Source organism: Vitis vinifera, chromosome 7, assembly GCF_030704535.1.
Source record: "Vitis vinifera cultivar Pinot Noir 40024 chromosome 7, ASM3070453v1".
Taxonomy (NCBI): domain Eukaryota; kingdom Viridiplantae; phylum Streptophyta; class Magnoliopsida; order Vitales; family Vitaceae; genus Vitis; species Vitis vinifera.
In genome coordinates this window covers 12332399-12356577 of record NC_081811.1, presented here as the reverse complement: position 1 = coordinate 12356577, position 24179 = coordinate 12332399, and the positions used below count along the sequence as shown (strand labels likewise).

The following is a 24179-nucleotide window of genomic DNA, read 5'->3' as shown; positions in this document are numbered from 1 at the left end:
AAAAAAATGAATTTGATTATAGAAAAACTAATTTATCAATTGTTATTGAGAAACAAATTGAAAATTATTAAATATAGTCTTCCAAATCATCTTAAATATCATTTTAAATTTAAAAATAATATTTCACAAATTAGCCAAATGTGGTCTTTTGAATCTTCGAAATGTGGTCTTTGTAAGAGATAAAAAAATAGATATTTAAATATGACACTTCACTTCGCTATAAATAAGCCTCATTCTAAAGTTTTCAAAGCATAATTCAAAGGAAAAATTTTAGCCAACTTCAAAAGACAATTCATAAAGTAGAAGTTAAGGTAGAGTTTTCAAAAGAGATTCAACAAAGTTTCTTCAAAGCACCTTTTAATTGTTAAGATCTTTTAAGTTTTTAGGTTCAACCTTCAAAATTCAAATCTATAAATAGATATACTTGATCCAAAATCAAGCTTTTTGGCATTATTCAAGTCAAACCTAAGGCTCAAAACAAGTCAAGGTTCAAGTTACATCAAGTCTCAAGACTTGATCAACCATATATGGTAAGATTCAAATTAACCTCATGCAAAATCAAATCTTCAACAATTTCTTCATTTGATACTTAAGCCATTGATCGATGACTACAAAAGGAATACGTATTGGACATTTTAGAGATTCTATCCACATCATTTTTTATTTTTTATTAAAATCAATAAAAATTTGAAGGTGAAATCAAAAATTTTCTTAAAGAGAAAATCGTATCTAGAAGGAGATGGATGCCTATTTTTGTTTGACCATAATGAAGCTTATCTTTAATATTTCAAGAATATTGTTTTAGATATCATTATTTGATATTAAAGAAGATTTTGTTTCTAGAATTTTGAGTCAAACTAACTTATTAATCAAACAAAATGTAGGTTTTTGGTATGTTTAAAAACTATTATTTAAACTAAGGATGACAACAGGGTTGGTGTTTTCAGGTACATGTCTCTTTCCTTGACATATTACCTTATCCATTTAAATATATAATTAATATAAAATTATTTTAGTTTATTTTTTATTTTCCCTATTTTAACACATATAAAGTGAAAAAAAATCATTAAAATAAATTATACAAATTTATAATATTTATTTATTTAAAATTATATTTATTTTTATTAAATTTAGAAAAAAAAAATGAAAAAAAAACCTAAAATTAAAATTAAACAAGAAGGAGCAAGAAATTCTCATACTTGTCTGGTCCCATCCAATTTAAATTTTTTTGGGGACAAGGATATGAATATGCTTAAATAAAAGAGGTGGAGGTTGAGATGGGGTGTCATGTCCTGTACCTGTCTCGTTGTTATCCCTGATTCAAATCAACCTTTAAAAAATAGCTTAATACGATATTTTTAGTTTCTAAATTTGTACTAGAACAAATTTGTGCTACAACGGTTTGAAGATGCAATTTCTAAATTTATCCTACAACCACAGTTTCAAGACCTGATTTCAAACAATTTTTTTTTAAAATAAAATAAAATGAAACATTGGCCCAAAGGGCCATTTTTAACAATAGTTTGGGAGGATAGCCAAAATATATATTTTAATGGCCGAAATGGTCCATTTGAGCCAAACCTCTGGCTTGTGGTTGATTTTATTTATATATACTTTTTTTGGATAAGAGGGTAGGGACTTTTATTTTTGAAATATGATGAAAGATTAGGTATAGAAGTTATTTGCCCTTCAACACCAACAAGGACAAAATTTACTTAGCTAATTTAATTGGCCTTACGTTTACTTTTTTTTGAAATTTTAAGGAAAAATATAAGAGTAGAAAATAGAGAGAGAAAATAAAAATAAAACATTAGCCTCTCAATCTTCAACTATTAAATAAATAAATAAATAAATAAAATTAAATATAAAATAATTTGAAATAAATAATTTTGAAATTAATTTTAATGATATTTAATTTTCTTTTATACTTTTTTTCCCTTTCTTTAGAACTTTCTAGGATCCAAAACATAGCATAAAGGTATTTTATTTTGCTAAAAAGTCCGGTCAATTCCATTTATGATTTTATGATTTTAGATCATCAACTAAAAGAACTTAAAGCTTTTACAAAACTTTCTTCGGTGTCTGGAAAATGTTAATCAACTCAGACTATGAGAAATGCAAAATTTTAGTGGGCAAAGGGTCATGCAAAAATTTTCTTTTTCTCATTGCTCTTTTCGAATAAACATTTCTCTTTTGGATGAAGCTACTACCATAGTTCACTACAATTTATAGCTCAATTAGAACTCTAAATTCCAAAATAATCCTCAAATTCAAATAAAATGCGAAAAGTCATATGCTGTAAGGAAACGTTTCCAAATTTCGTAGAATGTTGCAAACCACAAACAGTATACGCATATGCTTTACCTGTGTGTGTGCACTATAGATAATTGAACAAGAAAAGTTAACCGTTTATGTCCATTTGTTGATAGAGGCCCGGAAACAAAATTGTACTTCAAATTTTTTACTATCTCAAAACATTTAGAATGTGTTTGACAGTGATTTTAAAAAATATTTTTTAAATTTTTTTAACACTTAAATGATAAAAATTTTCAAGTGTTAGAAATATTAAAAACATTTTCTAAAATCACTCAGCTCTTACTCTTAAGAAATGTAAAATTATTAGGCAAATGATGACAAATTTATAGGAATTTTGTTAGCAACTAACTGCTCAAAGTTTGGTTCAGGCATCAAAATCTGCGGGAGAAGGTGCTTTAGGCTATAAGATGAAAGATTAATAACAGATAAATAACAACAATTTAAGTTTTACATACCAAAATTTGCCCTGAACAAGCCTATGGTTTTGTAAATATGCTTTTCGCACTGAATATGAAGGGTGAAATATCAAACTATGTACAAAAACATGGAGGAAATTTTCAGCCAGCGTTGCACTCACTGCTATTTTATCTTTCTGAAAAAAAATGGATCCGAGACCTGTTGCTTTCGATCACCAACTCAAACCTGAGGAGGAAAAAAATAGGAAATGAGAGATGACAGTGTCCAACTAGAAAACCTGAGGAAAAAATGAAGTGAAGTGTGTGTGTGAGAGAGAGAGAGAGACGGAGAGGCAGACAGAACCATATTTGCTTTCTTAGAATGTATAGAAAGGAGATTGTCACCTAGAGTGAATGCAACCCATCAAAATCATTCAGGAGCTGGAAACAGGTGGTTATTGGCCGTCATTTGTCCGAGTTCAACTTGAGAGAAAAAAAAAAAAAAAAAAAAGAACTTGTGTCTTCCAGCAATGGTGTTCATCTTTCATGGTGGGAAGAGTTGCATTTCCTCAGCCAACAAGAATTTGTTCCCTGTTATCATCAAGGCTCATTTAATCAGCATTTGGAAAGTTATTTGATGCTGGAACAAGCTCTCAGGTATGAGAATCAATCCCCAAACAGGACAATATTTAGCAGAATACTTCATCCAACCTTTGGATTGTTCGAGGAAAGGAAAAAAAAAATATAAAGAAAAATAATTTTCTAGTGTTTTGTTTCATTATATAAAAAGTACAAAAGAAAATCAAATATGATTAAAATTAGTTACAAATTAATATATTTTCAAATTATTTAAAATTAGTTACGAAATTATATATTAAAATTAGTTAAAAGTTGATACATTTTCAAATTATATAATTTTTATATAAATAATTAAAATAAGTGAAATAATTTGAACATAAAGATATAATTTATTGAGTTTAAATTTATTTTTAATTTTCCTTCATTTTTTCTTTCCTTCTATTTTTCCTTTCTATTTTATTTCTCTCACATTTTTCCTTAAGTTTTCCATAAACCAAACACAATCTTAATGTTTGCATACATACAAAATATTGGTAAATGCTTTGACTTTTGCCTCTTTGGATCTAAGTGTCTTTCGTGAAACTTAATGTGTATTGCTGTCTAATCCACTCCTGCAATAATATATGTTGCTCCTACAGGATTGTCCATGCTTACATCTATGTTCCAAGGATATAAATAATTTCATTATACACAATATAATATGAATCATGATGGAGAAGAAGAAAAACTTATTCACAATACAATATGCATGTTGATGACTTTGTTTCTATTTTCTCATACTAACATGGGGAAGAAAGCCAAAGAATTTTTCCATTAAAAATAAAGCTTAATCAAATTGGAAAAAAAAAAAAAAAAAAATTCAGCTTCTCAAAGCTTAGGTAACATCCCAGAAACCACTCAGTGATATGGTTTCCTCTTTCATATTTCAAAGTGGGCCTTACTAAAATTCCAAAAGAGCAATAGAACAACCTTTGCTTTTGGGTGCCCACAGCCTTTTTTTCTTTCTTTTTTCCTTTTTTTTTTTTTCTGAAAGATAATTTTTTTTTTCTTTTTCCATTTTTGTCCCCATTAGGACTTGAACCTAGAACCTCCCATAAACCCACCCCAACCCTTTACCACTTGAGCCAGGCCTCAAGGGCTTCTTTTTTCCTCTTTTTTTTTTTTTTTTCTGTTGTCCTCTTTCTTTAGAATAGTTTGATTCTAACTTTGTTTCCTCAAATGAGAAGAAGTGCACTACTTCTATCAGGTCTCCAGAAATTCATGGATCAGTAAAATAAGTAGGAGAAAGAATTGCCAAAGCAACTGCCTAGAGCCTATTTGTTGCAAGTGTTTTATAGAACCTATAAGTCACATGGAAAACTAGGATATGGATGGATAAATATCGAATAAGACTTTGAGATGTCTTCTCTATCCTATATTAGCTATTGCTACCACTCTGTAGCTACTTACTTGAACCAACTTAAGAAATACTCTAGCACTGGACAAATCCAAACTTTGTACCAGGTAAATCATATGGCACTTCTTACCAGCTCCAAAAATTTGAAGCTTCTAAATTCATGGGCTTAACCAATCCCTATTTTGCCGTTGCTCCTGCTACAAGAGCAATCAAGATCATGGCAGCATTGGTGTGAACTCTTGTAAGTTTATCCCTCTTGAAGGGGATTACAAGGGAGGCTGAGGCGTTCTCCAGAAAATCAGAGAAAACGAATTCTTATGGCAACAAACTTTATTAGAAGGATAGAAGGAAAAGACAAGAATGAAGATCACCAAAAATATCAAAGAAAAGAAAGAACAGAATAACCAAGAAAAATTTATATATAAATAGAAGTTCGAGAGACATGTCAAATTCCTTCTACTCATAAACTCAAAAACTCCTTTTTTTTCCTCTTTTTCATGAATATCCCTCTTCATTGTTTGCTCTGATAGGCATCCATCTAAGCAGCAATTCCAAGATCATGAAATGCTAGCAGCCTTTTTGTAGGTAAGATATTTTTTTATTCCTGTTGGGGATCAAACCTTGAATCTTCCACATCCCTACCCCAACCAATAAGTAATCTTTGAAAACCTCTATCTGCAGAGATATTCTTCAGAGTCTATTCAACTATTTTTTGCTTCTTTGCAGCAAGTTCTTCTTTTTGAATTTTGCATATCTTTTTCTCTTCAGGATTTTAGCATTTTAAGCTCTGAGGTCCTGTTGTATACCTCCCATGTACTGACATGCATTTATCTTATCAGAATAACAGTAATAGAACTAGTAGTAGGTTTTGTAGCAGTACTAGTACTCCTTGAAACACCTCCACTTCCAAGTTGTGTGGCCCTTGTATGCAGCCAATCCATGTATGGGCCATGGCATTTTGTCTTTAATGCAAGCTTTGCATGTATTTAATGTGTTTTGCCTCATCAAATATTAGCAATAGTGTTAATGGGTAGTGATAGTAGCATTTCCAAGGCCAATAATCTTCAAATAGGGCTTCACACACTACAATAATCTTCCAAATCAAACCCTGCCCTCCTTAAGGCCAAGAAAAGAGCTCCATGCTATGTCCCATCCACCTATCATGATCCCAAAGGCTATGTTGGGTTCCCGGAAAATTTGAGAGAAAATGTGAGGGAAAGAAAATAGAGAGGAGAAGTGGAAGGAAAGAAAAAGTGAAGGAAAATAAAAAATAGATTTAAAGTCAATACATTATTTTTATATGTTACTTTAAACTCATTTCACTTGTTTTAACCCTTCGATATAAAGATTAAATAATTTGAAATTTTATAAATTTTTAATTAATTTTAATTATATTTGATTTTCTTTGGTATTTTCCATAGGGCAACCAAACATGAGAAAATCATTTTCCATAGCATTTTTTTTCTTTCCTTAGTATTTTCTGGGAACCAAACATAACCAAAAAGGTTTAGAGAAACAATACCAACAATTCAAAGTGGAGCTTCAAATTATCAAGAGGAAAATGCCTAATTTCTCTAAACACCCTTTTGAAAAGCATAATGTTATTCAATATCTTCTTTTCACCATTTTATTCCTCTCTCCTAGGATTTAATGTTCTTTGAGCAACATTGTGTGGAGATTTTTCAAAGTATTTGAAATACCCATGTCAAACATAATACATTATGGTATAATTATGGACAGAGAACACTTGCAGATAAGTACTCAACAGGTGCACATGCATCCACCAAAAGAAGGGGTGAACATATTTCCAGTTGACTTATAGGTTCAAACTCCTAATTTCTGTTGCATGTTTATTTCAAAACAAGTGAAGTATCTGTGACAAACAGGCTAATGTTTCGCATTCGTGTTTGGTGCAAAAATAAAAATAACAAAATTTGGACAGCTTCATGGTTCAGCCAAATCCCCATGTCCTGAGATCTGACTCTGACACTTAAGTTACATACCCATACTTAACACACATACCTGAGTCCATGTAAAACACACTTTAAGCAAAAGGCTTCCAAAATGTAGGCATGTGAACACACACACAACACATATTTTTCCCACTAATGGCAGTGTACATGTATTCAGCTTTCTCCATAATTCCAAAACTCAATCAGGGCGCCACAATTCTTAGCATTATTGTGTAATGACTTCCATTTTTCTTTTTTCTTTCTTTTTTTTTTTTTTTTTTTGCCTAGAAATGCTCAAGGAAATGCAAGAACCCTAAAATTCAAGCATAGAATACATTTATCAAAAGAATCTTGTGATATCACATTATGTTTTAGGAAACTGATTATATTGAGAGAACGGCCAGAAGAATTAACTGCAGACACTGTAGTCCTTAAGTAATCATTAATGGAAAATGCTTGCCTCTACTAAAAGAACACATGCCCATGTTTCTAGTTTCATTAATGGAAATCCAAAAGTTTTCAAGCACCATAGGAACTTACTTTTGAGTTGTTCTCCTTCAAACTTTCTAGAGACTCTGCCAACTCCACTTGTTTTGATGCTGTTGCAAGCAGCACCTACAAAAATGATGGTTTAGTTTCAACAACCAACTGTACACAATCAAGAAAGGATATTGAAATCTCTGAGAACTGTATGTTTCAGAATAAAAACATGTTAAAGGGCTAAGAAGGAAGGCATCTTACTTTCTTTGTCTTCTGTAAGTCATATTCTATAGATTTAATACGACTCAGTGACTCATGAATCATGTCTTCTTTCTCTGGAGGAATTCTTGTAGGCTTTTTAAACAATTCAGTTACTGAAGCTTCTAAATTTTGCAGTCTCTGCAAACATGGATGGAGTTGGTCCTCCTCTATACCACACAATGTATGCTGTTCTTGAGAATGCACACCTGCCAGCTGAGGTTTGCACTTGTTTCCTAACTCTTTCTTTGCACCTTTTACCTCGAAAAATCTCCCTAACCCTGGGAGTATAAGAAATATACATGCTAATAATTTGACTATGAAGTGAACGATTAAATTTGCTACATGGGGAATGAACTTCAGCTGATCTCTTCGTGTTACACTATTAGTATGATCTGTCACAAATACAAAGTCAGGAACATGTCAAAACTTGAATGCAGAAGCATATCTTCTAAGTTATTAGATCAAATGAACAGAATTGACCGGATTGCATGACAGTAACCAAGAATATTTTAAAAGATTTTAAGATTGAACAAATATCAAAGGCATCAAATCTGGTCTACCACACAAGGCAACAAGAAAATAATAAAATCTAGATATGTACAAAATAAATCCAACTACCATCAATCCATCTAGATGTCAATTAATGTTCAAGTGCAAGGGGTTGGGATGGGAATGTGGGAGGTTCCAGTTTGGAGTCCTAGCAAGGACAAAAAGTTACCTGTCATGAAAATAAAAATCTAGACATCAATTAATGCCAAACATTAATCACATCACAATACAGCTAACACAACTATCCCAAATTTCCCTATAATCCAACATATGCTGGGGTTAGGCTGGGGGTGACAGCTTCAGTTCATAGTGCCCAGGCTCAGATCAGAAATTTGGATGGGCTTAAAATCCAAATTTGCCAACTAAAAGTACAAGCCTAACTCCAGCTTGGACAATTATGCTACACAGGTTGATCAGGCTCATGGATGGCCTTTATTAAACACTATGTTTGCTCAAGTTTGATCATTTTTCTTTTTCCTTGAACAAATTATTTTTTATCTAGTAGCACAGCTGCAAACCAAATTTAAGGTCTGAATAACAAAAGATTCAATCACTTGTTCCAGATAAATATATATGTTTGATCATGACCTATAATATTGATGGAAAATAATAAGATTAAGACAGGCATCTGGATGACAACTAGCTTAGTGATCACCTACTTATTGAACCAACATCTTCAGTTCTAGCAGCTGCGTCAACTGGTTGAACCAGGCCGTGGATGGATGCCGGATCCCTCATCCTTTCCTGTGACAGTAGGTGCAAACCAGGAAGACAGAAATAAATTGATGATTTATATGTTGTCAACAGACAATCTAAAAATCACATAACATCCACAAGCACATAGATGTGAACTCAAGAGGCCCAGTGGGACCCAAGCCACCCCAAACATGTTATGGACCCACATGCTTGAGCTTGGGACAGGTTTGGAAGGGATTTTCCTCCACTTGGGCAGGTCAATGAAAGGGCATCTGTATCCCTACTCCACCCTGTTGCCCTCTTCTGCCAGGATAATCTTCATTTCTTTCTCATTTGTTTTCTTTTTTAATAATAAATGGTGATAGATAACTCCAAAACATACTGATTTTTTTTCGGGAAAAATCTATATGCAGAATCAATAACACATCTCTCTCTCTCTCTCTCTCTCTCTCTCTCTCTCTTGGTAGAGAAGGATATGATGATTCTTGGCCATATTTCACTATTAAAATGGCCAAACAGTTCAAAGAATAGATACCAAATTGGTATTAGCTATCCAGATCAAATCCATACAAATGGAGGAAGAAAAAAATCTAAATCACTTACTTTGTTACGGTGTGGCATTACTTGCACAATTTGAGAAGTACTTAGCCAAACATCTGATCCTGACTCAGCAGAAGATATATCACCACCTGCAATCTGTTTAAAGAAGCAAAATTATGTAAAACAGGATGCATGGAAATAGGATGATTGACAGTTGGATCATGTTAATTTATACACACTTAACCTTATAGGCAAGTAGCTTGATTTCCGAATCATCGCCATCAGAAAAACTATTAGCCTTCCTCACATATGATATTCCTCTGGCATTTACCAGCTGTAAATAACATTTGATATGAGTGATAAAGCTAGGGGGATGAAAATGCATTATACATTGTAAATTATATGCTCAAATGTCAAACAAACATTGTTGCACAATAAATAAAGAGTGCTGCAGAAGATTCATACTTTCATTATTGCTGGATCATTCCAGGGTCCCTTATCAGATCTGAGGCACCCACCTTCATTTTGGCATAAGCAAGTGCCACCTAGGAAATCTGGCAATTGGCTGCTTTAAGATAAACGGCTAAAGTAAGTGCTGAAGTAAGAATACCACAATAACCTAATAAAAGATACTGCAAATAGTAGTAAAGTAGAGATCCTGACCTTGAATCTATAACTTCCAACAGTTTATTCTGGAATTTGTTTCCTAAAACCTGTGCAAATAGTGCAAATCTGATTAGGTTCTGATGACCTCAAAAGGTAAAAGAATCTTAAATACCAAGAGTCATTTTTACATGTATCTTTGTGGTTGTCCTTGGGTCAAGAAAACCTTTTGCTGTGTTCCATAGAAGTTTGAATCCACTGCCAGCATTAACGATGAACATCTGATGTAGAGTCTGTGTAGAGAATGAGGCAATGCCAGAAGAAACTATGTAAGTATATGTAAAATTCATCTAATCATATTCTAGGTTTTTAATAACAGTTAAGGCACCTCAGGATAGTTGTCACCATCAATTTTTTGCATGCGCATAACGAGATCATGGGCAACCTTGCCAAAACTCATCCAGTTCTGCATAATAAGCAAAATAATGAGAAGCAAGGTTAAATTTTATCCAAAACTGCAATAGCTATCATGGGAAACTCAGAATTTACCAGCCCTTGCACATCCAAAATTGTTGTTGTTGAAACAATATGCCTCTTGGCAGCAATAGAACAGGCTGGAAATTTCTCAGCAAATGCCTTCTCAAACCCCTGAACATGATATTTCAAAAACCGGTCCACTGTGGTGACACTCATCAGCTTACTAGGTTCAACTTTTCCAAGTCTTTCAATGTAAACAGGTCGTCCCTCTTTGTCTACACCATGGTAACCATGAGGATAATAATGCTGAACGTCTTCATATTCATCAAATACAAATTCCTAAACATGGATCATCAAATTGTGGCATCTGTTAGAATCTTTAAAATAATATTGTTACAGAACAAATAATTATATAGCATAAATTCATCAACAAAACTGTAGCTTATAAATATTGTAAACATTCTAATTTTTTTTTTCCTTTGAAAAGTAATAGATCCCACACTAGGAATATAGAGAGAATAGAGTACTTAAATAACATATAGAAAAGTAAATAAGCCACACTCTGTACATGGTGGAATCTCAATCCCTTAGAAGTAGATAGGAACTTAAAAATATCCCAACCAAAGACCGAAAGATGAGTTGGCAGCAACAAACTTTTCTGCCACTGTTATTGAAGAGTTGTGCCCTCAAAGTTCAGAAGTTTATTTCCTTTCAAATGACAACAGGAAAGCCATAATGCTAGTTAGCATAATTTATTTCCTTATAGAGGGTTCCAAGCCTCCCTTTTTCAAGAACTCATGACTACTGTAATAAAATTATGTAAATGCATTACAAAACTGCCTATGTGCATATGTGCGCATGTTTTACAAGATTGTGTATATATATACTACTCTTATAGACGGGAATCAATTCTTCATGTTCCACCACACTTCATAGTATCAAAAAAGCAAACTTAGTTGAGCCTTTGATCCAATGACAACAGGAAAGCCATAATACTAGTTAGCATAATTTATTTCCTTATAGAGGGTTCCAAGCCTCCCTTTTTCAAGAACTCATGACTACTACAATAAAATTAAGTAAATGCATTACAAAACTGCTTATGTGCATGTGTGTGCATGTTTTACAAGATTGTGTATATATATACTACTCTTATAGACAGGAATCAATTCTTCATGTTCCACCACACTTCAAAGTATCAACAAAGCCTTAGTTGAGCCTTTGATCCTAAATTGGTTTTGAGCATTAAAGCCCAAATTGATGTTTTGGTTAAACCTAAATAGCCCTGCTAGGAAACCTTTTCAGCAATAACTAATGCCAACAAAAAGAGGCTGTGTGCATCTCATTTTTAGTTGCTTAGTAACAGTGATGAAATTAAGAGGAAAAGAAATGGAGAATACAGCATGCAGCATAAAATGTTAGAAAGACCTTTCAGCAAGAATTTCTACCGTTCTCAGTCCTTACTTTGGGTGAGAGCATCTTAGAATTTGTCTATAGTAGAATCCATAAAAAAAGAGAGAATATTTTAATGATCACATATGTACCTGTAAAATATAATCCACTCTGTACTCATTCCTCCAGTTGAGCATTTCTTTCCACATCTGGACTGTTCTATCAAGGTCAAACTTCCTTGCTTTTAAAAACCTGAAGCAAGAAAATCCCAGTGATAAGAAGACATGCTTGCATGCAAGAAAAAATTAAAAATTAATAACAATAGAAAATCAAAAGCATTCATCTATCAGCCAACCATCATACTAAAAGAAGCCAAACAAAAGGTTCAACATGACCCCCTCATATTTCATACATAGGGAAAACAAATGAAATTATAAAAGGTATATACTTAAAAATGAAACAAATACAGGATGCTCTAAAACAAAGAAAAAGTGAAGGCTATTGATGTTGGAATCTAAATGATTGAAATGACCATTCTTGCTTTGCCTCTGAAACCATCCAGCATGCTTCTGAGTTTAAGCCCACAGAGCTCTTGAGAGATCAGGCCTAGCAACAGTAAATTTTTAAGCAGTAACAATATAAAATTACAACATAATCTTTTATATGCAAGCATGTGCCTTTTTATGCAGCTTCCACTTGGCACATACTATGTGCAAACCTAAATAAATCTGAATAAGGGCAATGATGAGAAGGTATTATTTGGTAGGAAAAAAATGTCCATGATGGATGAGTTAGTCTCAATTTTCAAAAGCACTATGACTTGTGAAGACATAGGTGGTGTTTGTTTTTTGCTGAATAGAAAAAGCCAAATATTTTGGCTTTTTTTGCTGAATAGAAAAAGCCAAATATTTTGGCTTTTTCTATTCAGCTAAAAGTAACCTGTTAGTATCATTTAACATAATTAAATTGAACATATTGATAACAAGTTCACTTTAGCTATGTTGGATGATGTTAACAGGTTACTTTTAGTTGAATAGAAAAAGTCAAATATTTTGGTTTTTTCTATTCAGCCAAAAAACAAACACCACCATAGTCTTTAAGAATGAAGATGTCAGTTTTGTTTTTAAAGCCAACCAGTCTAAACCCCTGAAAGCTTGGACTTGCAGGGATACAGTATAGCTTGTTCAACTAGGATCCTCCATTTGAGAGTCAAGTAATATTTTCTTTAGTGCAACACATTAGAGTTAGGGTTGGCTCAGATAGATCCAGGTAAAAAAGAAACAAAAAATGAAATTGGCTTAAAAATTAACAGAAAAGGCTACATTTAGCAAAATGAAGGCATGAAGCATACAAAAAGCAGAAAAAGACTTCTAGCATAACAAAAACCTGTTCTTATGTGTGTGCAAGTTACACTTGAAAGTTGAAGGGTTCATGTACCTATTGGCAACAAGCAAAACTGTCTATGATTTGCATGCCAGGAATATACCTATTGCCTATGGAGATATTACTATTGGTATCTCTTTCACCTAGTAGAAAACACTGCTGAGATGATCTCACATACACTCTCACTCAGTTTTTGGGAAGAAAATTGGGAATAATAAATAAATAAAAAGAAGAGAGACTAGAATGCAATATTATGCCAGGCCCCAGCCCAAGGAACCTTTCCTCTTCTGCAAAGGGGCTCCCTAAATGGACCACCAACTCTGAAAAAGACTCAAAGAAATGTTTTATCAGATGTTAAATTTTATGGAAGATTCTCCCATATGCTTCCTGTCTGCTTGGTAGCACCACTTTCTTAGCTTCAGGTCTGAATTTCTTACTATTTTTTACCTATTAAAAAATGAAAAAGAGTTTTTAACACAATTCTTTGAACTGGATACAAGTTGTGAAGAAATTAAGGTCCTTAAGACCTCTATGCTTCTCACAAACTGGATATAACTTGGGTTCTCAGTTAGTTTCATTTTTCAAAGCTCTCTCTTATTCGTCTACCTTTATCCCCTTTGCTTCAACTAATTTTGTTTGGAAATCTAAAGCCTCTCTTAATGTAAAGGCATTCATGTGGTCTATAGCTAGTAAGATGGTTAATACCAATGATATGCACCAAAAGTGGAGCCCTTCAAAGCTCTTAATTTGGAGTGGTGTGTCATGTGCGAGGAGAGTGGAGAATGATAGATCATCTTTTCCTTCATTACTCAATAGCTTTGGATTTGTGGCATAGATTGTTTAGCCTTGCTGGGATTGATAGAGCCACACCTTTTACTATGGTGTAGATGATGACCATTTCTTTCAATAGCTTTATAGTCATTCCAAAGGCAAGGTTGTATGAAGTAACTGGTAAACCTCAATTTGATTCGGACAATATGGCAAGAAAGAAATGTGAGGATTTTTTAGGCTGTTTAGGGAGGCAGATGCAATTTGGAACTTGTTTTATTTTCTACCTCCCTTCGGATGTTAGTCAAGCCTTCATTTTTTTTTTTTATTATTATTATTATTTAGATAGGTTAAATAAAAAGTGTAAAGAAAAGAAAAGGGGCGCCAAAAGAGCATCCCAAAGCATACATAGGCACTCTCTTGGCTGAGAAGACTTATCATGTATTTTTTTTCTGATAGGCTAAAAAAAACCATAAAATATAAACTCAATTTTATAAAATATCATGTATGGTCACTACTAATTAAAGAGTTCATCAGGTTGAACTTTTATGAATGCTCTTTAGATAGCCTAGGACAACTTGAAATTGGTAGAGTAATTGGAGATCACTATAGTACAAAGATAAAAACTTTTTTCTAAACCTACAAGTGAGGGTTTTGCTATTAAGGTTGAGATTCTAGCTTTGTTGGCCTCATAGGTGGCTAAGAAGGAAAGAAATTCATAGAGGTTTGACAGATGGCATTGTCAAATATTTGATATCATTACATAATTGGGATGCTCCATTGGGTGGATTCCTCACTTAGTCAATCAAATGGTGTACCTTTTAGCTAAAAGATCCAGCAAAGCATTTGCTGCTATTTTTTAGAGATTCTTGCCTCCTAGAGTTGTAATTAGGATTTGTTTATGTTTTTCTTGTAGAATTTTGTTGTGCACATATTCATGAATGCAAGAAGACAAAAAGGGAGATGGAGGAGAGAGAGAGAGAGGGGGCTGCAGAGAGAGAGTGTGTGAGTAAAGAAGGAGAGCGAGCAGATCTGTGTGCGAGCGATGGTGAGAAAAATTTCAGTGGCCTGGAAGCTCAAATCAGCCGATGGAAGAGAAGCTTCGAGGTGGAGTCGAAGACCTTCGAGATCGAGGTAGAGAGGAAGAAAGGCAAAATGCAATTCATCATTGAGGAAAGGAAAAGAGGGGTGTCTTCGTGGATTAAGATGGGGTCGGACAGTCTAGGGTTTGTTGTGGAAGGGTTGACTCTGTGTATTAAGGATACACGAACAGGCAAATGGGTCAGAAATTGGAGGGAGAAAGGGAGGACCTATTCACTGTCGTGGGATAATAATAAGGGAGGAAGCTTCATCTGGCTGGGTGTAGAGGATCTGGAAAAGAAGAGGTTTAATATTTTTATCCCCAAAGGAAAAGGAGGGAAAGGGGGCTAGATTGCGATGTTGGAAACACTTAAGGTGCTGGACGTTACTATGGAGAGGAAGGAGTGTCAGAAGGAGGAGAAGATGCCGGTGGCGCCTAGTGTGGGGAAAAGCTTCGCAGAAGTGGTGAAGGGGCAAAAACGCAATGGCAGGTCAGTGGCTAGGGTGGAAGTAAGCCACAAGGACCTCTGCCGAGACCTAAAGAGGCTGGATCAGTGCATTGTTGGATCGTGGGATCCAAAGTCAGTGAAGGGGGAGGATCTGAGGAGTTGGGGGAACCAAATGGCACGATTTTGGGGGTTGAAGGGCAACTTAGGATTGGCTAAGTTGGAAAGGGGAAAGGTGTTGTTAGAGTTTGAGATGATTGTTGAAGCCGAAAAAACCCTAAATATGGGAGGGATTTTGGTAGGGAAGACATTTCTGCGACTGGAGAAATGGAACCCTAGGACGGGGTGTCTGTTGGTAGGAGAGGAGAAGAATGAGGCCTGGGTGAGAGTTGTGGGGTTACCCATCTCGTTATGGGATCGGGATACCCTTAGAAAGGTAAGGGAGAAATGCGGGGGGTTCTTAGCGATTGATACTCAGACAGAGAGGCTGGAAGAGTTGCAGTGGGCAAGAATCTTGATGAAACTATCCGACGAGGAGATCCCTAGCATGATAGAAATTGGGGTCGAAGGGGTGTGTTATTCGCTTGTCCTATGGTGGGAGGTAAGGTCGGTAATGAGAGTGCTGCCGGAAGAAAGGAGGGGAAAGAACAGCGGTGTTGAAGGAGAGGTTGAAGGTGATGTCTCTACACGCGCGGGCAAGCACGTGATGGAAGTAGTGGATGGCGCGAGGCTCGAGACCCACCTACAGTTTGCTAATGGGACGAGGGAGCAGACAGGTGGGCCGAGGTCCCTTTGGGCTCGGTCCCGAGGCCCAATTGGGCCGTTACTAGGGGACCAAGAAGGCTTGCATGGGAAGCTTGGCCCTGCTGGGGCCTTTCGAGGCCCTGACTTGGGTGTTGGGTCCGATGGGCTCGATTCTTCGCCTAAGGCCGGGCCACATCCTATTAAGCCTTCGTCATCTGTAGGGCCTTCGTCATTAGAGGGCCTTAGGCCAGTGGAGTTCATTAGGATGTGCGGGCTGACTGGGAGGGAAGATTGTCGTGATCCAGCCCAGTCCTTGGTGGGCTGCTCTGGAGTGGCTTTGCCTCTTGTGTGGGCTGGTCCAAGTCATCTGAGGGAGCCAGATGTTGAATGCTTCCCTTTCTGGGATTATGATGGCAGGCGGAGGCAAGTTGAGGTGGAGCTCTTTCTCGCGGAGAAGTTAAGGACCGACTGTGCCCTAATTGAAGAAGCGTCGAGGTACGGGTGTGCTCCTATCCCTTGTGGTTTGATGGCGTCTGGACCCTCTCCTTCTTCTCTTTTCTTTTTTGGTCGGACTCCTTTGGGGGAGTTTTGCGACCTTTCTGGGGATGATAGGGTGACTCACCTGAGATAAACCCCCTTACGCATGCTTCTTCCCCTGGGATCCCAAGAAGAGGAGAATGCAAGCCGCTAGGATTTGATGGAGGGCCCAAGCGACTGCAAGGATAGCTGTGGAAAGGAATTGAGGTTAGCCCAATCTATGCCACGAGATGGAAAGGGATGGGAGAAGGAAAGTTGGGAGGAGAGTGAGTTGGCCAAATTCAGTAAGTTCTTGGGATTTTCAACAGAAGGTTTGGAGAAAGAAATTTTGGATTTTCTGATTAAAATCCAAAAAAGAAGGGAAAAAGTCCACAACAAAAACCTTCTAAAAAAATCCAAGTTTGAAAGGGAATTGAAAAGGTTGGAATGCTCTATTAACTACGAGGGGGGGAAGAAGCAGAAGAGTGGAATGCTAGTAAGAGGGTGTCAGATTATGGTGGTTAAATGAAGCTAAGAATCTTGAGTTGGAATGTTCAGGGAGCTAACGATAGCTCAAAAAGAAAGGTGATTAAGGTCATGATCAAGAGTCAAAGAGTGGATCTGTTCTGTCTCCAGGAGACCAAGATTCAGGCAATGACAGAGGGCCTGGTGAGAAGCTTAGGCATTGGTAGGTTTCTTAATTGGGGTACTCTGGATGCCCATGGGTCTGCGGGAGGGATACTGATTTGCTGGGATAAGAGGACCTTGGAAGTAATGGAAATGGAAGTGGGAAATTTCTCAATTTCTTGTAGGATGAGGAACGTGGAAGATGGGCTAGTTTGGATGTTTACTGGGGTGTATAGGCCCTTCTCTAGAGAGGAAAGGGAGTGGATGTGGGAGGAGATAGGAGCAATTAGAGGCATTTGGGAGGATCCCTGGTGTCTAGGGGGTGACTTCAATGTTACCCTGTCACTAAGGGAAAGAAGCAATCAGGGAAGACTAACGAGTGCAATGAGAAGGTTTGCTCAGGTTGTTGATGAGCTAGAACTCATTGATCTTCCATTGCAAGGAGGGGTGCTTATTTGGAGTGGGGGGAGGAATAATCAGGCTTGGGCCAGATTGGATAGGTTCCTGGTGACCCAGAGTTGGCTTGACCATTTCAATGAGGTCATGCAATGTAGGCTGCCCAGACCTACATCAGATCACTTTCCTATCGTGTTGATGGGGGGTGGGTTAAGGAGAGATCCATCCCCGTTTAGGTTTGAAAAAAATATGTGGCTTAAAGCTGATGGCTTCACGGATCTTCTTAGGGGCTGGTGGCAGGGAGTTGAGGTAAGAGGGAGGGCCAGTGTCAGACTAGCCATTAAAATGAGGGTGCTGAAGCAAAAGATTAAAGTGTGGAATAGGGAGGTGTTTGGTAGACTAGAAGCCAATAAGAACTCAGCCCTTCAACAAGTGGAGTTTTGGGACGGGGTGGAAAGGGAAAGGAACTTGTCTAAAGGTGAAACTGAACTGAAAAAAGAAGCCAAGGATTCCTTTAAAAAATGGGTCTTATTGGAGGAGACCCACTGGAGACAATTGTCAAGGGAATTGTGGCTTAAGGAGGGAGATAGAAATACTGGATTCTTCCATAGGATGGCTAATGCTCACCGAAGGAATAACTCTCTGGATAGAATAAAAATTAATGGAGTTTGGATGACTAAGGAATAGGAAATGAGGGAGGGAATAGTGAGTGCTTTTCAGCAGGTGCTTTCAGAAGATCCAGGCCGGAGGGTGGATATTGCGGGGCTGAACCTTAAACGTCTAAATTCCTGTGAAGCTGAAGTCTTGGAGGTGCAGTTTACTAAAGAGGAAATTTTTGCTGCCTTAATGGGTATGAATGGGGATAAAGCTTTGGGCCCAGATGGTTTCACAATTGCTTTTTGGCAATCAAGATGGGAGCTAGTGAAGGAGGAGATTATGGAATTGTTTAGAGAATTCTATGACCAGTGTCCTTTTGCCAAAAGCCTTAATTCCACCTTTATAGTCCTCATTCCTAAGAAAGAAGGGGCTGAAGACTTGGGTGATTTCCGGCCAATCAGCTTGGTAGGGGGTTTGTACAAGCTTTTGGCTAAGGTGTTGGCGAATAGGCTAAAGAAGGTGTTAGATAAGGTGGTGTCCGGGGACCAAAACGCCTTTGTGAGGGGCAAACAGATCTTAGATGCGTCTCTTATTGCCAATGAGGTGATCGATTTCTGGCACAAGAGGAACGAGAAAGGGTTGATCTGTAAATTAGACATTGAGAAAGCCTATGACAGCATTAATTGGAACTTTCTCATGAAAGTTCTGGTTAAAATGGGCTTTGGATCGTGGTGGATGGAGTGGATTTGGTGGTGCATCTCAATCGCCAAATTTTTAGTCATGATCAATGGGGTGCTGGTTGGTTTCTTCTCGAATTCCAAGAGGCTAAGACAAGGAGATCCCCTCTCCCCGTATCTTTTTGTGTTGGGTATGGAAGTTCTTAATAATTTGATTAGAAGGGCGGTTGATGAGGGCTTCTTATCAGGTTGCAGAATTTGGGGGAGAGGGGAAAAGGAGATGATAGTTTCCCATCTTCTCTTTGCTGATGACACGATCATCTTTTGTGAAGCTAGCAAAGATCAACTGTCCGCTCTAAGCTAGATTTTGACTTGGTTTGAGGCGGCTTCCGGTCTCAGAATTAATCTAGATAAAAGCGTCTTAATTCCAGTTGGTGAGGTGGAAGATATTGAGGAGATGGCTGTGGAGCTTGGTTGTAAAGTGGGATTGCTGCCCACTGTTTACTTGGGGCTGCCCCTTGGAGCTCACCACAAAGTTGTCTCTATTTGGGATGGGGTGGAAGAGAGAATGAGGAAAAGATTAGCCCAGTGGAAAAGACAATATATTTCGAAGGGAGGCATATCACCTTAATCAAGAGTACTATGGCCATCCTTCCTATTTACAATATGTCCCTCTTTCGAATGCCAAAGAGTGTTGTAAATAGACTCGAGAAATTACAAAAAGACTTTCTTTAGGGAGGAGGCAGCTTGGAGAGGAAAGTCCATTTAATTAAATGGGAGGTGGTGTGCACTCAAAGGGAGAAGGGTGGCCTTGGCATTCGGAAGATTGACTCTCTGAACAAAGCTTTGTTAGGTAAATGGTTATGGAGATTTGTCGTTGAAAAAGATAACCTCTGGAGGTTAATGATTGGGGTGAAATATGGTCAGGAAGAGTTTGGGTGGAGAACTAAAGAAGCCCGTGGTACTTATGGAGTGGGGGTTTGGAAGGAGATTATGAAGGAAGCTAAGTGGTGTTGGGATAACATAAAGTTTAAGGTAGGGAAAGGGACCAAAGTAAAATTCTGGACTGACCAGTGGTGTGGGAATGAGATGTTGTCCCATTCTTTTCCCCAGCTTTTTGAGATGGCGGTCAATAGGAATGCAACGGTTAGTGAGATGTGGGATCATAGCAGTGGTCAAGGAGGTTGGAATCTTAGATTTCATAGAGACTTCAATGATTAGGAGTTGGACTTGATTAGAGGATTGCTTAATATGCTCAGGGACTTCAAGATATCCTCAGAGGAGGACGTGGTGCTTTGGAAAGGGGGGGGGCCATGGTAAGTATGGGGTGAAGGGTGCCTACAACAGGCTGGTTGTTATCAATGCTTGTGACTTTCTGTATAGATGTGTTTGGGTGGACAAGGTCCCAACCAAAGCGGCATTTTTTGCTTGGGAAGCCACGTGGGGGAAGATTCTCACCTTGGATAGGCTTCAAAAAAAGGGTTGGCAGTTCCCTAACCGTTGTTTTTTGTGTAGCTATAAAGAGGAAAGTGTAAATCACATTCTATTACATTGTATAGTTGTAAGGGCCTTATGGGAAATCGTTTTTGCCCTTGTGGGGGTTCAGTGGGTATTCCCAGAGTTAGTGAAGGAGGCGTTATTCAGTTGGAGGGGTCCCTTTGTGGGGAAAAAAAGGAAAAAAATTTGGAATTCTATCCCGTTGTGTATTTTTTGGACGGTATGGAAGGAAAAGAATAGATTAGCTTTTAAGAGAGAAGTGTTAAATATACAGAAACTCAAAAATTCTTTTGTTTGTACCTTGTGGAGTTGGGCTAGGGTGTATATTGGAGAGGAGTCCTCTTCACTCTTAGGTTTTTTGGAGTGGCTAGCAGCCACTTAAGGGAGGGTAAGGGTGCTTCTTTTTTTTTGTGCTCTCGTTTTGAGGCTGATTTGTATACTTCTTGTATGCTTGGTGGCCTTTGCCCTTTATTATATGTGTGTTATCTATCAAAAAAAAAAAAAATTCATGAATGTATTTCTTTATTATACATTGTCTGTATGACTACTTAGCTCAACTAAGCATATTGTATATGATTTGGGTGTATGCAAATAAACAAAGGATACAAATCATTGGATCCTTATGGCTTGATAAGTGTTTTCAGAACAGTTCATAGTTTGAGTGACTCAATAGTGGTTGTAGTGCATCATCTCCCTAATCGGTAAAAAAGACATGTCTTGATCATCAAAGTCTAAGGTAGATGTACTAATATACATGTGTTGTGCATTGAAAAGGACCTATGGAGATATACGTCATGTATATTATCAGTTTGACATGCAACTTTGAGTCATAATATTGCGAAACCCTAAAGTTGTCATATATTCTCATGTATTTGAGTGATTAATCATTTAGCATATAGTAAGATGAATGCTCAATATAGATACCATAATATCCCACCAAGAATAGTTATATCTCCTTAGTAATACTAAGGTGAGTGATCAGGTTAAATCCATAGTCATGGTAATTCCATTAAATTAAAATTTAATATTTTATACTAATGGATAAGAAATATCAAGTGATCATAGAAAATATGAATTTTGTAACTCAATGGAATCAAGATGTAATTTAATCGGTTGATAGAAATTTCCTATTAAATCATAGATATCAATTCATAGGGAAAATATGCAATGCAATAGTAGGTCATAGACCAAACAAATTATTAATCAATTAATTAATTAATTACTTCATGTAATTTACATAAAATATTATAGTACAATTAACCCTCTATAGTAGAGTGAAGATTAGTTATGGAATTGATGTTTGACTAATTTTATAAGAGCCAATCATTTTACAGGTCTTTGTCATCCCTACTTGAGCATCTTCCATAAAATTTTAAGATCTTGGATTTATAAAGTCAATGAAAACAAAAGGAGAATATCTAGGAACTCTTCATGAAAAATAAAAAGCTTGATGCAAATAAATCCAAAAAGGTAGCATATTTTTGCAGTGCATGGTTCTTTCCTTCAATTTAGGCCAAAACCAAGATTTATGATCCATAAGAGCAAAAAAGTTGTAGCTCATTTCAGGAATCCAAGATCATGAAACATACTTTCAGTTAGCATTTTAGCATACTTATCGTTTTAAAATTTTCCAAATCTCACGCCACCCCCATTAAAATAAACTATAGTCTATCAATGTTGTGTACAACTTTGCAATTCACAAATCAATCATTTTTTCACATAATTACAGAATTATCTACAACAAATTATAATGCCAATATTTGCTCCCTTTCCCTAATATACGTTACCTTTTTGTTTTCCAAGATTCAATACCACTCTTGAATTTTTTTCATAATTAGTTCCAAATTTCGTCCTCAATATTATCATCAGCAATTTCCTAACTTCTACAGATCATCTAAGAAATTTTCAACTTTTAAATTATCCATTGCTGAAAGCTAGAAAACTACTACACTCCTAGAGGACCTATACAATTTGTAACACCTAATGATGGTGAGATTCTAGTCGTCCACTGAGGCCACCTTAGTATTACAATCTACCGATTCAATCAAATGACTTCACCAGCTTAACCAATTTCACATTCACTTGCCAGTTACCACCCAAAAAGTAAGAACATACACAAATACAAACTACATATACATTTTGTACCACCTAAAGATTGCAAACTGTTAGTCATCAACCAAATGCTGTGTAAGCATTGTAGCCTGATTTACTCAACCTCAATTTCTTAACCAATTTCACATCCATTCATTACCCGAAAAAATAACAGATTCATACAAACTATGACTTTGTGGAACACTGAAAATTTCAGCATATCTGAATCCCTTTCCAACAGGTTTTGCACAAGTATTACTTTCTCTGATTTCTAAATTAATTTTGGAATGCTTAAGTGCCGACAAAGAGAGAGACCAAAGCAGAGCCAGCTTTTTTATCATTCAAACTGGCGATCAAACAGTAAATGGCTTTACCTCAGCATAGTATGGTAATCATCGTGTGCAGCCGGAAGCAGATCTTTGGCAATCAGCACCTGCCGAAAAGCATCCACCGCATCCTCCTCTTCTGCATCCCGCACATCCTCAATCGAAAATGCGGCAAATTGGCAATCCACTACTCGCTTTCCACATTTCCTCAAAGTGTGAGTGAACCTCGTCGAAGCACTCATCGCCTTCTTCTTCAGCGATCTGATCCGCCTCCTTGGCCGCTCGTCCTCAGACGTCTCCGGATCAGACCTCCTTCCCTTCTCATCCTCTGCAACCGCCACAATTTCCCCTAAATATCAACAACCACGCATCCAAATGCGAATCAAAACCAAATTTTTTTTCCCAATTCAATTCGATCAACCTACTGCCATTAATAATAAAACAACCAACTGCTAAACAAAAATCATTAAATTTTTCAACTCGATTCAATCAGTCAGGTAACAATCAAAATGCGAAACGAAAATCACCTTCTTTTTTTCAACTCCATTCAATTCACAACGTAAAAATAAATTTCAAAAAAAAACACACACACACACACATTCAAACGCCAATCAAAAATCAATAGTTTGAACTCAATCAATTAAAGAAAAAAATCAAACAAAAAACATCAAAACGCCGATAAAAAATCTAACATTTTACTCAATTCGACCAAAGAGTAAAAATAAAAATAAATCAACAAAAGAACACGAAAAATGCGAATCAAAACCAAAACCATTTACAATTCAAATCGAACAAACCAGTAAAGAAAATCAACAAAAGAAGACCGGAATGCGAATCAAACACCATTCGATGAATCAAGCACCTGGCATTCGATGAAACTGGAGAACAAAAGAGACTATTCAAAAGGCAAAAGCGCCTCTCTCCCTCTCTCTACAAATCTCAGTTTCTCTCTCTCCAGAAGGAGCGGTTGCTTTCATGCTACGGTGAGAATGTCGCTGTCAGAGGCTCTTCATGCTAGACGAGTGTGGGCGTGGCGTACAACGGCCGCTTTCCGCCGAACGGGGCTCCTCCGTTAGTTCTATCTCATTTAACATACGCGCTTACACGATCACATACCTGTCTTGTGTTTTTAACTGTGGCGCTCACCGTTTGTTAACGGAGACGGAGCAGCTCAGGTGGTGAGTGTGGGGTTGTGGAAGTTGGAATTTACTGAGTTTGGTTTTGTGAATAGTCCGAGTCGGACGATTTTGTTTCCACCACGTCACCACCCACTCGGGTCTCGCCATGTGTCGGTGGTCATAATTACGTTGGCGCTGACTCCATTTCCATTTTTCAAAACAATATTATTCCTATCCGATTTTTTACTATACCAATTTACTATTACTATATTTTTTATTA

The 24179-nt window shown here is 36.8% G+C and overlaps 1 protein-coding gene across 8 annotated transcripts; it reads right to left on the bottom strand.

Annotated features, from left to right (window-relative positions):
- Nucleotides 1-2710: 2710 nt before the first annotated feature.
- Nucleotides 2711-23878, bottom strand: LOC100265430 (phosphatidylinositol/phosphatidylcholine transfer protein SFH9). 8 transcript variants are annotated; one of them, XM_059738027.1, is made up of 15 exons: nt 23644-23878; nt 22830-23130; nt 11786-11885; nt 10317-10583; nt 10156-10233; nt 9959-10060; nt 9828-9877; nt 9630-9729; nt 9409-9498; nt 9228-9320; nt 8588-8672; nt 7380-7771; nt 7179-7253; nt 3117-3302; nt 2711-2958 (listed from the first exon to the last, which is right to left on the bottom strand). In XM_059738027.1, the coding sequence occupies exons 1-14, from the start codon at nt 23648-23650 to the stop codon at nt 3249-3251; spliced, it is 1794 nt and encodes a 597-aa protein (XP_059594010.1). In that variant the 5' UTR covers nt 23651-23878; the 3' UTR covers nt 2711-2958; nt 3117-3248. The 8 variants fall into 8 exon arrangements, with proteins under 8 accessions (XP_059594010.1, XP_019076907.1, XP_019076908.1 ...); XM_019221362.2 differs by having other exon boundaries at nt 9630-9732; nt 23579-23872; XM_019221363.2 differs by having other exon boundaries at nt 9630-9732; nt 22830-23109; nt 23579-23872.
- Between the last annotated feature and the right edge of the window lie 301 nt (nt 23879-24179).

What these genes read in the sequence shown, in the direction of transcription:
- LOC100265430 (XM_059738026.1), bottom strand. Translation starts at nt 23,627, where the DNA reads ATGGTGTTTGATTCGCATTCCGGTCTTCTTTTGTTGATTTTCTTTACT. An exon ending in GAGTGGATTATATTTTACAG is followed by an intron (nt 10,584 to 11,785) that starts GTACATATGTGA and finishes ATCCATGTTTAG; the next exon opens with GAATTTGTATTTGATGAATA. An exon ending in TCAAGCTACTTGCCTATAAG is followed by an intron (nt 9,321 to 9,408) that starts GTTAAGTGTGTA and finishes TTCTTTAAACAG; the next exon opens with ATTGCAGGTGGTGATATATC.